General features: G+C 46.1%; 2 protein-coding genes across 6 annotated transcripts in view; both read left to right on the top strand.

Annotated features, from left to right (window-relative positions):
- The first annotated feature begins 199 nt into the window (after window positions 1-199).
- soat1 (sterol O-acyltransferase 1) lies at window positions 200-7,104 on the top strand. 4 transcript variants are annotated; one of them, XM_028961414.1, is made up of 16 exons: window positions 200-378; window positions 1,903-2,000; window positions 2,661-2,719; window positions 3,423-3,571; window positions 3,893-3,952; window positions 4,150-4,257; window positions 4,346-4,628; window positions 4,711-4,789; window positions 4,878-4,959; window positions 5,419-5,464; window positions 5,558-5,687; window positions 5,769-5,866; window positions 5,976-6,074; window positions 6,182-6,317; window positions 6,444-6,589; window positions 6,738-7,104. In XM_028961414.1, exons 2-16 carry the CDS (start codon window positions 1,943-1,945, stop codon window positions 6,789-6,791), a joined length of 1,587 nt encoding a protein of 528 aa, XP_028817247.1. In that variant the 5' UTR covers window positions 200-378; window positions 1,903-1,942; the 3' UTR covers window positions 6,792-7,104. The 4 variants fall into 4 exon arrangements, with proteins under 4 accessions (XP_028817247.1, XP_028817245.1, XP_028817244.1 ...); XM_028961412.1 differs by having other exon boundaries at window positions 3,890-3,952; XM_028961411.1 differs by having other exon boundaries at window positions 5,558-5,866.
- Window positions 7,105-8,313: 1,209 nt separating this feature from the next.
- The window catches only part of abl2 (c-abl oncogene 2, non-receptor tyrosine kinase), a 24,022-nt gene continuing 15,642 nt past the window's right edge, over window positions 8,314-16,693 (top strand). For both annotated transcript variants that reach the window (XM_028961365.1, XM_028961364.1), the window contains exon 1: window positions 8,314-8,902. In XM_028961365.1, the coding sequence (XP_028817198.1) occupies window positions 8,674-8,902 (229 nt within the window). In that variant the 5' untranslated portion in view covers window positions 8,314-8,673. The remainder of the gene's footprint in view (window positions 8,903-16,693) is intronic.

The following is a 16,693-nucleotide window of genomic DNA, read 5'->3' as shown; positions in this document are numbered from 1 at the left end:
TGTGTTCATTCATAGTTTTGATGCCTTCAGTGAGAATCTACCAACGTAAATGGTCATGAAAATAAAGAAAACACATCGAATGAGAAGGTGTGTCCAAACTTTTGGCCTGTACTGTATTTAATAACACAATTTAAACGAGCCGTGCGTATATTTGGGAGCCGAATGAACAAATCCGAATGAACTGACTCGTTGACAAGATCCGGAATGGCCATCACGGACTGAATCGATCGGAAGCAGACTCCGCCTGTCGGCGTGATGGGGACCGCGGTGGCCGGGCACGGCCCAGCTTTCGCCCGCTGTCCCTGTCATACGAACTAGGCGTCCATCTGTTCCCACTCCAGCGACTTAACATCGGACGGAGGACGGCGGTGGCAACAGGTAAGTAGCCGCGGTTGCGCTTTCGGCGTTTCCGCGCGTTGGACGCGTATTTTCCCCGCCGCGGCCGGACTTTCTGTTCGTCCGGAACCTGTCGCGCGTTTACCTGCTGGCGGAAGACGCGTCGTGACACTCCGCTGTCATTGACGCGTCCGGTCCGCGTGTCGCGTCGACGCTTCACTCCATTTCATCCCATCCGCAGATAATGTAGTCCACGGGCGGGAAATGAAATAAATACATGCCTCGCTGGTATTGTGGTGGATTTGGGATGTTTGTGTTTATTGTAAGATGTTAATATGAACATTTCAGGCTTGTGTGTATAAATATAACATATATATATAAATATAAAATGATTTACTTTCCAGCTATTTCCTTGTTTTGTACATTAATGTGTAACGTGGTGGTTACACAACCTCAAATTGTCGGGAATTAAGGGAAAGGTTTATTATCGGATACGCTACACTGTACAGTGTACGCGTTCGTGACGTCACACGCGTCTTTGTCACCTTCTCTCAGCTTGACTCAAGGCCTTCGTAAGTAGTATATTTCAGTATAAACAGAAGTTCGTGCTTCTGAATACAGGCCGTGTGTTAAAACCTGGGGTCGGGTGCTGGATGAGTAGGTGTGGCGTCACCATGACCCCACCTGAAAGGTCACAGCACGCTGGTAACCCTCCATGCTGAAATAAACTGCGGAATCGACCTGTTGCGCAGACGTTTTTGCTAATGATTAACCTCTATCGTGGATTGAAGTCGGCATCAACTGTGTATGTTGTCATCAAGTGAACACAGGCAAAAGGGATCGCCGCACCGCAGTGTTCCCCAGTTGTCCCCAACTAGCCCCAATTGTCACTGTGATCCTAAATAATTTCAGATCATATGGTTGGATCATATGCTTGGCAAATCACACTAAGAAACATGAATAAATAAAATATGTTACTCTGGAGGAGTATTTAAACATTTTTGGCCCCTTATCCAGAGAGTCCTCCTGGAGACACTGAAGTGAAGTGTCTTGCTCAGGGACAATATGGTAGTAAGTGGGGTTTGAACCTGTGAATTTGTGGTAATCTGGTTCATAGGCCAGTGTCAAACACACGAGGCTACTACCACCTATCATTAATAAACATGTTATTAATGATAGAGTGTTACAAATTAATGTAAATATCAAAGTATATGTATTTGTGTTTGACCATTTATGGGTCAATTAGTTGCATTGAAGTCATGCTTTACTGTCACACTTAAATATCATTTCAGTTCTTCGCTTCTCACTATGCTTAGCAACATTACTTCATTGGCAGTGGTGGCCTAGCGGTCCCGTAATCAGAAGGTTGCCGGTTCGAATCCCGATCCGCCAAGGTGTCACTGAGCAAAGCACCGTCCCCACACACTGCTCCCCGGGCGCCTGTCATGGCCACCCACTGCTCACCAACACATTTCATTGTGTCACAGTGTTCCCCAATCACTTCACTTTCCCTTTTTATTTGGTATTTATGGTGGAACCTCTTTCTCTCTCCTCAATGGCGAGCAGGGACGACTGTGATCTGAGGAGTCGCAGACCTTTATCCAAGATGCCCGTCTCACCAGAGCGCGATGGGCCGGACGGCACGCGCCACCTAACAACCAACGGTAGGCAGCTCACACTTCTTCTTCAGACGGTACATTTTTTAACACGTTGCGAGGTGAGATTGCGCCGTGCTAGAGGCCTTGTCATTTTAAGGCTGTTATCAAAGGGCGGGTCGCATAGACTAAATGAGGGGCAGTTTGCTGGGCACGTAGGCCAAGACTCAAGATGGTGACACATTACAATGTAATCAGAGTGTACGCCCACAGCTTTTATAACTGTAATTCTCCTCCTGATCTTGCGTCACATCCTTAAGGCGGGCATCCTTGCTTTTACCGTATTTTGTTCTAGACACAATCAATAACTTCTCAAAAAAAATTATCAAGTCTTAAACCTTCTTTACCTTTAATTAATGAATTAATGTGGTCACAAGATGAAATGTGTAAAGGAACAGAAACACACATGGGTTCAGTTGGGAAGATTTCCTTTCTAATGTTGGGCAATTGTCATGGGACTGGTTACAATTTCTTGCAGAATTCAGTCTGTGGGATTTAGTGTGAATTTGACTCATCTCTGAGTCAACAAGATCCTTTTAATGCTAATGCCCTTCAGAAACCCCTTACTTTTTATAAGCTGCTCTTCTAGTCAATCAAATATTTGTCCTTGTGACATGCCGAGGCTGGTTGAGGAATTAAAAGAGCAATTCTTTTATTTTGTTTGACCAGGTAAAGTGGAGGTGGAGCAAATAATCAGCAAAAAGCTGCAGCTGAAGCGCAGGGCGGAGGTAAATACCAGAGATCTGATCACACACCACTGCTCAAAAGGCCATTGATTTGAAAGTGAAGTGATCGTCATCGTGAAACACTGCAGCACAGCACACGGTGACACAACGAAATGTGTCCTCTGCTTTTAACCGTCGCCCTTGGTGAGCAGTGGGCAGCCATGACAGGTGCCCGGGGAGCAGTGTGTGGTGCTTTGCTCAGTGTCACCTCAGTGGTACCTTGGCGGATCAGGATTTGAACCGGCAACCTTCTGAGATGTGAAAATGAGATAAGGCGGACCAGGTAGTGAAAGAACCTGCTCACAGGACATGGAAGACAGACGACGTGCTGCCTACGCAAGAGACAGCAGGTCATTTTACTGTATTCGACCCTCTGGTTGTCTGACTGGAGAAGAAGCTGCTGTCATCAGATGCAGGGTAGTTGGTCGTTGCTGATGAGAAACAGAGAACATCTCAGCAGCTTCTTTTTTTTACTTCCTGTTCAGTGTGGACAAAAAAGGAAGCTTTTTACATGGCTAAAGGTGATAAACCCTTCTCGGTATTCTATAAAAGCTGAGGGACTTTCCATCAGACTGGGTTGCATGATTATGATCCAAAATCACAACATTCTCCTTTACATCCTTTATGTCAAATGCCCTGGTGAACACTTGCTGCATCATGCCATCCTGTCATCATATCACATCCCTCTCCGTCTTTATGGTCACAGCACTTGAAGCTGGACCTGATGAAGGAGCTCGACTCGCAGGTCAGCGAGTTCATGGACGGCCTGATTGAGGAGTCGGTGAGCCTGGAGTCGGCCCCGGTTCCTGCAGCGTTTTCACCGCTGCTGTCGGAAAAAGAGAGGAACAAACTCAGGTGCCCGTCACTGCCCGGTCCAGTCATCATAATAATAGAATTGTACTCAATACCACATGCACTTTAGGAGTGTGGCCTTCTTAGCATACCCACCTTTTGCTTATGAATTTTGGAAAATTATTACATGCGTGTTTTAATCCCACAGCCATGTCATAAAATGTTTGTTTGCACTATTTGTCACTCTGTGACCCATTTAAACGAGTCTGTTAGAATTTATTCTTTTATTTTAGATTGAGTTGGTTTCATAATATAGTCATTTTAGCATCGTTCCAGGCGTGAAATGAATAAAGTCGTGAATTTGTCCTAATCTCCCCGCAGCAGGAGTTTGGGAAGCGCGCAGAACCACGGGAAGGTGTTTGCGATCCGGCGCTCTATACTGGAGTAAGTGCACCGCAGACTGGAGTTCCTCCAGGGCCGGCCGGAGCCAGCTTGACACAGACCTCCCTCTCGGGGGAGTGGACGGGGACCGGAGCGAGCGACACTGGGCCCTTGTCTCAGTCCGGGCTGGCCACCGGCCCGCTGCGAGTGCCGAACTCGGCCGGGTGTGTTGTTAACCGGCGTGTCTCTGCTTCCCACAGCGAGCTCTTTGAAGTGAACCACATTCGCACCATCTACCACATGTTCATCGCCCTCCTCGTCCTCTTCATCTTCAGCACGCTGGTGGTGGACTTCATCGATGAAGGCCGGTAGGAGAACATGAAATAAATTAAATGAACAATCTGGAGAATCCTTAGATGAAACATGACTAGATGAGTGGCTTGTGATCTCCCTCAGGCTGGTTCTGGACTTCGACTTGTTGGTGTATGCATTTGGACAGTTCCCCCTAGTGGTGTCCACCTGGATGTGCATGTTCTTATCCATGCTGGTGGTCCCATTCGCTCTTTTCCACGTTTGGGCTGGCCACTACACATCCTCAGGCCATCCCATCGTGTGGTCAGTGCTGGTGGGCTCCGTCTTCCTGCTGTACCAGGTCTATGGGCTGGGCATCCTGCCCACGTCAGTGGTGCTGAAGAACGGCCTTCCTCCTGCTTCTTGCTTCATCATCATTATGGAGCAGGTAGGATTCACGCCTTTTTTTTTATCTTATTAAATGAAACGCTGGGTTTTGAAACCTCTGATGTGAATTGTGTGCCTGACAGGTACGGTTGATGATGAAAGCCCACTCTTTTGTCAGAGAGAATGTGCCAAAAGTTGTGGCTTCTCGGAATGACAAAAACTGTAAGAACTCTGGGTATCTTTCTGAAAATGTATGTTTGGCACCTTTTCGCTCGAGTCTATGATGATCACGTTGATATTTATGTTTCAGACTCCCTGATCCTACCTCACTTTTCTCAGTACCTGTACTTCCTCTTTGCTCCCACACTTATCTACAGAGACAACTACCCAAGGTGAGCCCATCTAAGGGATTATAACAGCGTTGTATGTTATAAAGTCCAGGGACACTACAGGAGGTGGATTATCTGGAATTCTGACAGCAATATCAATTACTTGATTACCTGATTGACATTGAAATTTCGACCCTGGTCGATTTTTTTTTGGAAAATAAAGTGACCGTAGTGACCTAGCGGGTATGGAAGTGGAACCATAATTATGAAGGTTGCCGCCAAGGTGCCACTGAGCAAAGCACCGTCCCCACACACTGCTCCCCAGGCGCCTTTCATGGCTGCCCACTGCTCACCAAGGGCGATGGGTTAAAGGCAGAGGACACTGTTCATTGACAAACCATTGCTGTTGATAAGGGTGTTTGCTAAATGCTGTAAAAACACACAATGGGTTTAAAATTGACCAAATTGAATATAATTTCTGTATATCCCCTTGATAAAGATCTCTATCTCTGTCTTTCACAGAAATCCACATATTAGATGGGGCTACGTGGGCACTAAATTCTCGCAGGTATCGTTTTTTGAAAAACAAAGTACAGTATGTCCTGATGATTCTTCTACACAACATTGCATTCTCAGATGCACCTTCTTTTCACGTTTGCAGGTGCTGGGGTGTCTGTTCTATGCATACTATGTTTTTGTGCGGCTGTGCATCCCTCAGTTTCGCAGCATCAGCATGCAACTATTTGACCTGAGGGCCATGGTGCTGTGTGTGTTCAACTCTATCCTGCCGGGTAAAAATAAAACGAAACTGATTCATGATTCATGTGGCGTCCTGACAGCGGTGCAAAAAAATTGCATTCTGTACACAACAGGAGCGCTGGTCCTCTTCCTGGCTTTCTTTGCCTTCCTGCACTGCTGGCTTAATGCATTTGCTGAGATGCTGCGCTTTGGCGATCGGATGTTTTATAAGGTAAAGTGAATAGATCTTTAATTCCACTTTCAGTTGGTCAAATAATGATAATCATGTATGCCATATTATTTCAAAATTAAATAAAAAATGAATGGAATTTCATGTGTAGGACTGGTGGAACTCCACTTCTTTTGCCAATTATTACCGCACGTGGAACGTAGTGGTGCACGACTGGCTGTATTATTATGTGTACAAGGATTATCTCTTGGTGAGTTTACTGCACTTCTGAGGGGTCTTTTTTTTAACTCAACTTGTTATCTTTTGGGAAGGCATATGATTTTCTTTTGTATGTTCATGTTTCCTATGGACTGTCAGATGACAGGGAAGCGTTTCCGGACAGGCGCCATGCTCTTCGTGTTCACCGTGTCTGCGGTGGTTCATGAGTACATCCTGGCCATTTGCTTTGGTTTCTTCTACCCGGTCCTCTTCTGCCTCTTCATGTGTTTCGGAAGTAAGAGTTAATGCAGCCATGAACACTTCCTAATAGTAAAAAACTGAATTACATATCTAGATGAGTAAAGGCTAAAAAATACGGTAAATACATATTATAACCCCCATCATTTTCTCTGATGATCAGTGATGTTCAACTTCATCCTGCACGACCAGAGGAAGGGTCCAATTTGGAACATCATCATGTGGACTGCCCTGTTCCTAGGCCAAGGGGTCCTGATCTGCCTGTACTCTCAAGAGTGGTACGCGCAGCGCTACTGTCCCCTGGATGAGGTAAGTCCCACTTTGTCAGGATGTGCATGTTTATGTGTACTAAATTGTGAACAACACTGTTTTTTCTAGTTGTACTTAAGGCTCAAAATAAAGTTCCCGGCTATGACTTCAAAATCTGTTGTTCAAAGTCCTGTTGTTCCTTTTTCAGCCCTCTTTCCTAGACCTCCTAAAGCCACGCTCCTGGACCTGCCACCAGATATGATGATATTTTGGACAATGCTGCCTGACCATAGTGTTCACTGCTATTATGACTCTGACCAGGAATGACAGAACGATGAAAGCACAATTTGGTTACCTGAGAATGTTTCAAATTTTGCACAGGCAAGATCCGACAAGGCCTTCAGAACTGATGTCAGCTTTAAAAGCCAACCTTATTTTGTATTCTGGTTTATATTGAAACTGAATTAACGTGGATCTGATGAACAACCTTAATTAATAAATGTATTTTTAGACTTTATTTAACTTTTTGTGGAAACCAGCAGTGAATAATGTAATAAAATTAACTACTGGGGAAACTATGGTCTCTGGCTGTTGACAAACCCCTCCTCCAACCCCCAAATTATTATTATACACAATTTCTATATTTTTGCTCTGGTATTGCAAAACAATGCTGAAAATATGAATTTGTAATTTCATAAGATCACATTTTATGAAATAGTCCTGCAATAGTCCTACGTTTGTGCAATTAGTACTATGCTGTGACCAGTAAGACATTTTTATTTCATTTGATTAGTGCCAAAGGTCAGCAGTCTTTGATATTATGTTGTTTTGATGGCAATCTTATTTAATTAAAATTTACACAATCTGCATTTTTATGACTGAAACTGCTATCAGTCCATTTTTCTCACCATGCCGTGTGTCTGTGTTCTGTACACAGGGAACAGCCATACTGATGTGTATCATGTCTTTCAGCAGAGAGTCTTGGGCAAAATATGTAATTTTGCAAATGCAGTAAAGCATAACCACCACAGGATGGCAGTGCAGATGTTTCATTGCTTTATTATGGGTAAATTGCATTGTGGTATTTTGTCAATGATGCACTTTAAATATGACTGAACTTACCCCTTAAGATGATTGTTGTTGTTTTTTCAGCCCCCTGATCAGATTGTAGCCTACCTCAGACCCTAAGTGCTACAAGACTGTCTTAATATTTTTAAATGAAGAATATGCGGTTTTGGTTTTGAATATTTATATTTTTGGGATAAATACTGTATGCTACTGTATATACTAAACTTGAAACTGCTAGTGGATTTGTGTTTTGTTTTATTGAAATTTTACTGAAATATTTTTATGTTTTTACCTTCCATCATTTTACAAATTATAGTTTATAAAAGGAATATTTATTTTGTCATGTTGAACAACACAATCCATAACCTCCGAATCCTACGTTAAGCACATATAATTAATGTTCCTGTATTAGACGTTCTGGACATTTTGCGTGATTTTTTTCACTGTCGTTATTGAGCAGAATCTATTAAATTGTTCGCTCAACATGCGTTCTGTGTTTATTATGTCGGCTCTTCGCTTTTTTCAGTTTCCAGCTCCGGCCGGCAGGAGGCGCATCGACTCCACTCCCGACCGAATGACTCGAAGGAGCCGATCGCGCAGAAGTGACTCGCTGCGCACCGCCCCGTGTAAAGATTCGTTCGGGACGATTCGTCTCGCAGCGAAACTCGCCGCACGCCGCTGATTCTGCGGTAAAGATGGCGGCGTCTGAGGGGGCGCGTAGTGGCCGGGGCCAATCTCAGCGACCCTAACGGGCTCCGTCTCCGCACGCGTCGTGCGACGAAGGGCAGGAGACATTCGTGACCGGGGGGTGCACGTTTGCGGCACCGCTCGGCAGTTTTCGGCAATTTGCTCCGTTGCAAATTGCCTGTTACAATTAGGTGGGTGGGCGCGTATTGATAGCCATCGCCTGTTAGCTCGCCTGCTAAGTCCCTTTGGCTTCGGCCGGGGTGTGTGGGGGGGGGGTCGGTTGAGGAACATCACCCTGAACAGGCCTCTACACGGTTGGGGGATGTGATCCAGGAGGACGCGGGCTCGACTTGCCAGCTCCCGGAGATCGTAACGCGCAACCCCGGGAGATGGGACAGCAGGTAGGCCGCGTCGGCGAGGGGACTCCTTCGGGGCTGCAGCCCCCACATCCCCACTCCCAGCAGCCGCAGCAGCAGGGGAAGGGGAGCCGGGCGAGCGGCTCCGGGAGGAGACCCAGGGAGGCTGCGAACTGCGGCACGCCGCCCGGGAAATCGGCGGCGGCTGGACCTGCCACCAACGTGCCGGATCCGGGGATTAATATTTTCACCAAGCACTCAGGTACCCGCATTTGTCGTTGTGTCAGTGTGACAATATTATTATTGCCATTTTTTTTATTAACCACCCCCCGCTCACCTCTTGGTTGTGTGATGGGGCGGTCTTTGGCGGGGCGAGAACCGGGAGAAGAGCGCAGGTATCCGGCGGCGGAAGGTGACGACTCGCCTCTCCGGACCCTCTAGGCGCTGTTTCGGAAACAGATACGCGCGTCCCGCCGCCACGGCTCAGACTCGGCGGCACCACGGATTTAACCCCGCTGTGGCGAGCTCGACGTGCTTGGCCGCCTGATTTAACCGCGGACCGCGTCTCCGGAACCGGCTGACCAGGCTAGGTGTGTGTAGCCCGGTCGGCTAGTTTCCTTGTGTCCGGCGTGTATGCGATTCGTGCAGGTTAACGCGTTAATGTTTTGGCGTTTTTCCTGTGCGTGTGTGTATGTAAATGGTGTCATTTTTACGCTTTTAACCATCTTTAATGGCGCGTCGGTGAATGTCGTGCTCGCGTGGTTCCTGTTACGTGGTTCCCTCGCCGGCACGGATGAGGTTTAGACAAGATGGAGACTGTTTTGTTGGCGATATTGCTGGCCTGTCTTTCAGCCTGCCGTTTTGTGCTCATTTGTTAGAGGGATATTTTTAAAAAAGGGGGTTATTATTATTATTACTTTAGAGAGATGTGCAGCGTTCGCACATGCGCAGAAGAGAAAGTGCGCTGATTGAATAAACCTCATTGCCCTCCACTGCCTTTTAGTTTTTAATAATCCTGTCACGTGGGTATTTATGGAGACCTTGTATATTGTGGGGTATGAACATGCCTTCGGTGGGCATTGCACGCTTCAAACGTCCCCTGAACCGGGCGATTGGTGAGTGGATGGAGTGGGGGGTGACGGTGGGAGGCGAGGGCCACGACCCACGGGGCAGGTCTGTTCTCCGGAGCCTGTCGACGGGAAGCATGACGATGAGGAGCCTGAGTGCTGGCGTGACGGGGTGTCTCATGGCCGTGTGATCTCTCTCTCTCTCTCTCTCTCTCTCTTTCTCTCTCGCTCTCTCTCTCTGTCTCTCTCTGACCCCTGGTGCCATCAGGGAGGGCCAGTCAGATTAGTTGGAGGAATCCAATGTGATGTGGGCGACGCGAGGGAGTCTTAGCTCGTCACATCCCAGCAGACCTTCCCCTCAGCTAGTGCGAAGGGCATCCTGTCTGCCTTTTTGGAAAAAAATGATTATTTTTTCCTTCTTTCGTCGGCCGAGGCCCTTTCGTACATATATAGACACCAGGGAAGCGAGATCAAAAGGACTTTTCACCTTCGAACCTCCTGCCACCATGCAGGTTTAGTGAATCTTTGTTGTCTACATCCTCTGCCATTTAACAATAACAAATATGTTCGTTTGGTGTTTTTTTTTTTTTTTTTTTTTTTGTGTGCATAGTGCGCAGTTGCAGAAAGGAGAAGTCAGTCTGTAGTCACGTTGCTTGGCATGATCAGGCTGAGAGAGTATTTTTTAGTTCATTTTGGGAAGCCGGTGTGTGACCATAACCCCTCGATCGTGTTATTTGGTGCCCTGGGGTTATGTTTTTTTTTTTTTGTTTTTTTTTCCTCCGGCAGACAAAAGCAGGTTCTCGTATTACCCCCCCTTCCCCCCCAAAATATAAAACATATTCCATCACTTGAGGGGTTTTTGGTGGTGTCCTGCCACTTGAGATGCGCATTTCCCTGGATTTCCTTTTTTTGCGCTCACTGCCTGAGGGGGTAGTTCAGTCATTATTGATGTGTGTGTGTGTGTGTGTGTGTTTTTTGGAGACTCGCTTGTCCTATCTCCCACAGGACAGTGACTGTCTGGTTTCGTGTCCCTGAAGTGTGACTCACTGCAGCAAAAGACACAGAAGCTGCTGCTCCTGTTTGGAACGTGACTCAGCACAGTCTTAATGAGGCAGCTTCTTTGCTTTTGTCTCCCCCCCCCCTCTTTATTGCAGCTTTTTATAGCATGTAAAGAAGGCTCCTACATTCCTGTCACTTACTCATCATGCTACTGTTTTCTTCTCTAAAACTTCTGAGAAAAGTGGGGCTTAATCAGTCCATGCGTTGTGTATCAATCGTCTCTGCGAAAGGACACCAGCTCTTTCATAATCTAATCTGTAAGATGATTTGCGCTAAAGTTGCATTTGTATAAAATCTCTTTTTCGCCATGCATAAATTAGGGGTGTGTATTGGCAAGGGTCTCACGATATCACGTTTTCACGTTGCGTATCACGATACATGGGTCACGATATGACTATCTCGATATATATATCTGAAAATGTAAAAACAGAGGTGATATACAAGGTGCTGTGTACGAACTGTGTGGATCACGTTACATTAATAATTCAGTGAAATCAGCATCCCTTAAAACTGAATTTTGGACACAATTTGTATAAAAATACACGTTTGTCTATATCTATATGTTGTGTGTGTGTGTCCCTGTGCATAGAAAAAATACTGGTGTGACACTGGGGCTGTTACCTATGAGCCTCACCTCGTTCAGCCTCTGCATTTAATCCTGATTATTGGCTAATGAATGCATATGAACGTGCTGAGGTGGCCAGGAGTCCTCCTGTAAATGCAGATAAGCCCTTGCCACCAGGAGGAGCTGTTTTTTTAATGCCTGTCCACGAAAAAAGGCCAGTGTGTTTTTCTGGAAACTTTTTTTTTAAATTAAGTTTACTGACTTAATTAAGTGGCTGGACGAGAGTTTACCTTAAAAACCCATAAGCGCCCCCCATAAGCTTTGCCGTTGTGTTTTTGCAGCTTTGAGATGTGTGTGTATGCATGCGCAGCAGACTGCGACGTAGGCTTATGGTAATGCGTCTGCCTGAATTATGCATGGCTGCGGCTGGCCCAAGTGAAAGCGCGAGTCTCCGGCCTGCTCTTAATCCGGCCCTCATTTATAAAGCATTAGAGGCGAGGACGCCCCTCCCCTGACCCAGCACCCGACGGCCGGCCCGGCGAGGTGCGGGTGCTGACGTGAGATGCGTGCGCTGGCCACGCCTTGCCGCTGCAGTTAATCAGGTTCGGTCCATTGATGGCCGGTTTTATTGCGTTGACAAGATAAAAGCACTTGTAAAATAAGAACGCTGTTTAATTGACTCAGCAGAGGAGGAAGTCCTCTGGTCAAATAAATCACGGAAGCGACACCAATGCTGTTATTTTTGCATTTTCATGGCACTGTGTATGTAAACGCGAGCGGGAAAGTCCTTTACACAGAATAAAAGGGAATATTTCATTTTCATTGCAGTGGTGATGGTTAAAAGCAGAGGACACATTTCATTGTACCACAGTGTGCTGTGCTGCAATCTGTCTCAATGACAGTCACTTCACTTTTAACCCTCTCCAATCTCTTATTGTTAAAGTGGATTGTAACTGTATGGGATTTCTTTAGTTTAGGTTTGGCTTCATGTAACATGAGGTAAATAATAGGATAGAAGCCTGTAACGAAGTGCACTGTGCCAAACTGCGTTTTCAGACCATCTTGGTTTGCTTAAGTGGAACGGTAACCCTAGGAGAGATGGTCGAGACGAAGGAGTATTTGCCGGCGGTGCATCCCTCAGTATCTACATGTCTTGAATGCCAGCCTGACTGCTGGCATGTCCTGCGGTGGCGTCCCTGAACGTCGGTGCGCTTCTGCTCGGGTCCGAGTTGGACTTTACTTACAATAAATGCCTTGAAAGCCTATTGTGTTGTAGGGGTGTGGGATAAAGAGAATCAAGATGCGTCAGTACAAGATCAATTCTCAGGGATCCAGAATTTATGTATTGGTGAAAAAGAAAAAAGAATTGCATTGATTTTATGATAAAATTCTGCTTCTTGTCCAAGCTCCATCCTTTCTTCTTACTCATCTTCTCTCTTTCATATTCTTCCACCCACTTCATGTCCCCATTTTTTTTTTATTCCCCTTTCTCCCTCCACTGTTTTCATCTTCAGTGGGCTGGATCTCAAGCCCTGACTGCAGTGAAAGAATAATCCCCCCTCCAGCCTGTCGTCTCCTCATCCTTAATCACCCAGACGGCCCACCCTAATCTTGCCTGTGTGTGGTGCCATCGATGCGGTCACTGCGTGGCCACCACGTAGGTTCATGCCATCACTTTCCAAAACAACCCAGAGAAGCCTACTGACGTCTAACAATTCTCCTTCTCTGTGTCTGTGATCCATGTGAACTTAAAGCCAATTAGATCCAATTGAATATTTTTGTACAAACATATGTTCTTACACACACACACACACGTACGTTTGGCCTGGGGGCAGATTGTCACGTAAGTCCTGTTTTTTGTAGTCAGTAAAAGCAGAACTTGTTGAAACGGACGCTTTTTTTTTTTTTCCATGACCCAAGCAGCATGTTGGATCATGTCTGCTTGGCTGATTCAGTCCGTTTGATTCGTTGGCACTTGAAGAACCCTCACCTCAACCTTTCAAAGACTTGAGTGCCGAGCCTGGTGGCGATTAAACAGACCTGGAGATCTCTCGCGGCTTTAGACGCTCGGGCTCTTCCTGAGCGTTAAAGCCTCCTTTATTTTAGAAGTCAACCACTTGCCTCCATGTCATAGTTGATTCAAAAGAACAGTTGTTTTGCGTTTTTATGAAGGAACGTTAGTTTCATTTGCCTGAAATTCCCCCTCGGTAAAAGCAGTTTTCCTGCCTTTGTCACTCGCTGAGTGTGTCTGTAAGGGACTGGGGATGTGGGCCGTTGCGCGAGAGAAATTGAGGAGGGGCCAAACGATGACCTGTAATTACCCAGACATTTGTTGTAGCAACCGGAGCGCTCCACAACTGTGGAGGCTGGTCTGCGGTGACGTGGGAGCCGCAGAGGGACGGGGGCTTGAGGAGCCGCTGGCGTCCAGGTGCTGGACGTAGTCAGACGCTGAGGGAGGCGGAGCAATCAGACCTGGAGGTCTAGAGCAGAGACCTCCAGGACCTCCAGGAGGGATGGATAGGGCGGATGTACTAAGGTGGCAGTTTTATGTCTGGTGATGGGTTTCAGTATTAATGTCAAAATCACAATTTGATCTGTAAATCTTGGCCCAAGCCTGACCCAACGTGTTGGGGCAAAATGTTTATCAGTTATCACGAGCGGGATATGAAAATGGATGCTGAGGAGGTGAAACGGAGGCTAGCCTCTGGCGAGAACGTTTCCTTTCCGTCTCGTCTTAATCTAGCATTTATAGTGCGTAAGAGGCCGGCCTTTTAAAAAAGCTGCATTTGTCGCATTGGGCTCGGGCTGAATTCTTTCGGGTCCGCGCGCTAATCACATCGCGGTTGATTCTGCAATATTTCATCAATTGAGGGAAGTTTTTTTTTAATGACATGTCATGATGTGTGCATAAGCAGAGAATCTTTTTTTCTAACGAAAAGACAGGAGGCACAGTGAACTCTGGGACTGATGAAGATGGACTGGATTGGAAATTAAAAATTTTTACTGAATTTGGAATGAAGCTAGCTTGGATTAGATGTTTTGGAGACAAAGGCAGAGAGGCGAGAGTGTTGGTTTGTCCCCGTGCAGAGGAGAAATGGTGCCAAATAATGCCATATTATTTTTTTGGGCAATTCTTAAATTTCTAAATGCTCTGAATACATGACCTGTTTATTAGCTGGACGTCAAGGGACAGGGTTTCCTTTTGAATTTTTTTTTGTTCTGAATCAACAAATGTTCAGTTTTGCAACACACGTCTGAGATTTCTGAGTCCAGCAATTGCATCAGTGCATTTTTGCTCGCCCCCTTCCTCCAGCTATGGCTACGCTGCACATTGCAAGAAAGGGGAAGCATGTGTGGGAGTGTGGGACAAATATTCTCAAGTCTCAACTGATCATCCTAAAAAGTAGCATACGCGTTCTGCCGTCTGAGTCAGCTTTGGTGTCGTGAATCACATGGTCTCCATCCACACTGACCCTCGGCCAACTGTCTGCAGCCAGTTCTCTTAAAGCTGTGCGCTCAGAGATCCTGTCAGAGAGTCACTACATCACCCAGCCTGATTAGTGCCTGCGGCACAATCCCGGTGCCGGAATGCCCTTTGAGGTCCGTCTCTCTGCATCTCATCAAAGACGGCCCTCACTCAGTGTAGGATCAGCGGCCCGGCCGGTGTGGGGATGTCAACCAATTTGAGGGCCGGCCGGAGGGAGGGACTGTTGGTGTGGGTGGCCGGTGGGGTGGCTTGCCTCACATGGGCTGCTGACCCACCCGTCCCACTGTGGAGTTCGAATCTACAGGGTGGGCCATTTATATGGATACACCTTAATAAAAGGGGAATGGTTGGTGACATTGAGCACATTTTAAAAGTCGTCAGAAACTTGTAAATAACTCATGAAAGAATAAAGTTACGTTAAAACCAAGCACACCATTGTTTTTCTTGTGAAATTACCAATAAATATGATGTAACATGAGCCTCTTCCTATTGAAAAAAACAAAAGTTGGATCCAAAGATGACCGACTTCAAAATGGCCACTGTGGTCACCAACCATCTTGAAAAGTTTGCTCCCTGTGCCACAAACAGGACGTTAGTATCACCAACCATTCCCATTTTACTAAGGTGTATCCATATAAATGGCCCACCCTGTACTGAGCGGCTATCACAGCTCGTCACTTATCACCATAGATGCGAGAGATCATTTTTTTTTAATTAACATTTTTTTCCTCAACATGTTTACAAGAGGAAATAATAATGGGGAGGTCAAGGGATGTGAGCTTTGAAATCGATCGTGGTAGTATTTTTCACTTTTTATTAGTAAGGTGCATTTTCAAGCATAAATCTGGATTGGGGAGGGGGTCATGGCTTTAATAAATGTTTGAGGGATTTTGACGTAATAATAAAATATTACAATTTTCTCTTGCTGTCAATCGTTATTTTTTGACCGTTGGTCAAAGGTTCTAAGAATATAGCTTGTAGCACTAAACAGGAACGTTGCGTCCATGTTGACTTGCTTTAGGAGGGCAGTCTGGGTAATTCCATCAATGTTGTGTAAGCCTTTTGCAATCTTTCACTCCATGGTTGGAGGGGGATCTGTTCTGCGTTCGTTGGTCTTCCCACATTTGGAGCAGATGTTGCTTTGGCTCAAACCAGTTAGTCACACACCAGCCAGGCCAGTGGTTTTACTCTCAGCTCCAGCTGTTTACCGGGTTGCAGTAGCGTGCGGAACGGAGACCCATCCCACACTCCATTGTCTGTGATCATTGTGGGGGTTTCCTCTGGACCTCTTGCCGGGAGCGTGGATCACTCTGATGGTATTTGTGGACCGGGTTTTGTTTTTGCACCCCGGCCTAAAAATAGCGTCTGTGTGCACAGTAAGGCAGGTGTGGCGCTCGCTGTGTGCCACTGGATGTGCCGCGAGGGATTTTCACAGGCCCGTGGCTCACAGTTATCTTATCAGCCGTAAAGCATGCGACACTGAGAGTGACTGGCTTCTTAAAATGCATACACACACACACACACACACACAGACAAGGGACTGCTGGAGAAGGGAATGTAAAATGCAGTGTGCATGTCAGGCATCAGTCAAATCGACATGACGTTCATCTGCACATGCATAATCCCTGCAGCCAACAGTGCATTTTACATCCTCATCTCTACACACGCTTTGCTTTATACATTTTCCCACCTTTAAGATAATATAATATGGTCCTTTATTACTCCCATAACTGGGCAATTCACATTGTCATGGTAGAAAGTGGACTGTACAACATAAGAGCTGCAAAAATAGATAGCATAAAGACGATGCCGACAGTATATTATGAAAAGATCAGTAAACAAATAAATCTGGAAATAACTTTGAATGAGTGTTTT

Source organism: Denticeps clupeoides, chromosome 19, assembly GCF_900700375.1.
Source record: "Denticeps clupeoides chromosome 19, fDenClu1.1, whole genome shotgun sequence".
Lineage (NCBI taxonomy): Eukaryota > Metazoa > Chordata > Actinopteri > Clupeiformes > Denticipitidae > Denticeps > Denticeps clupeoides.
Note: the sequence above shows the minus strand (reverse complement) of the source record. Positions and strands in the feature narration are given on the sequence as shown.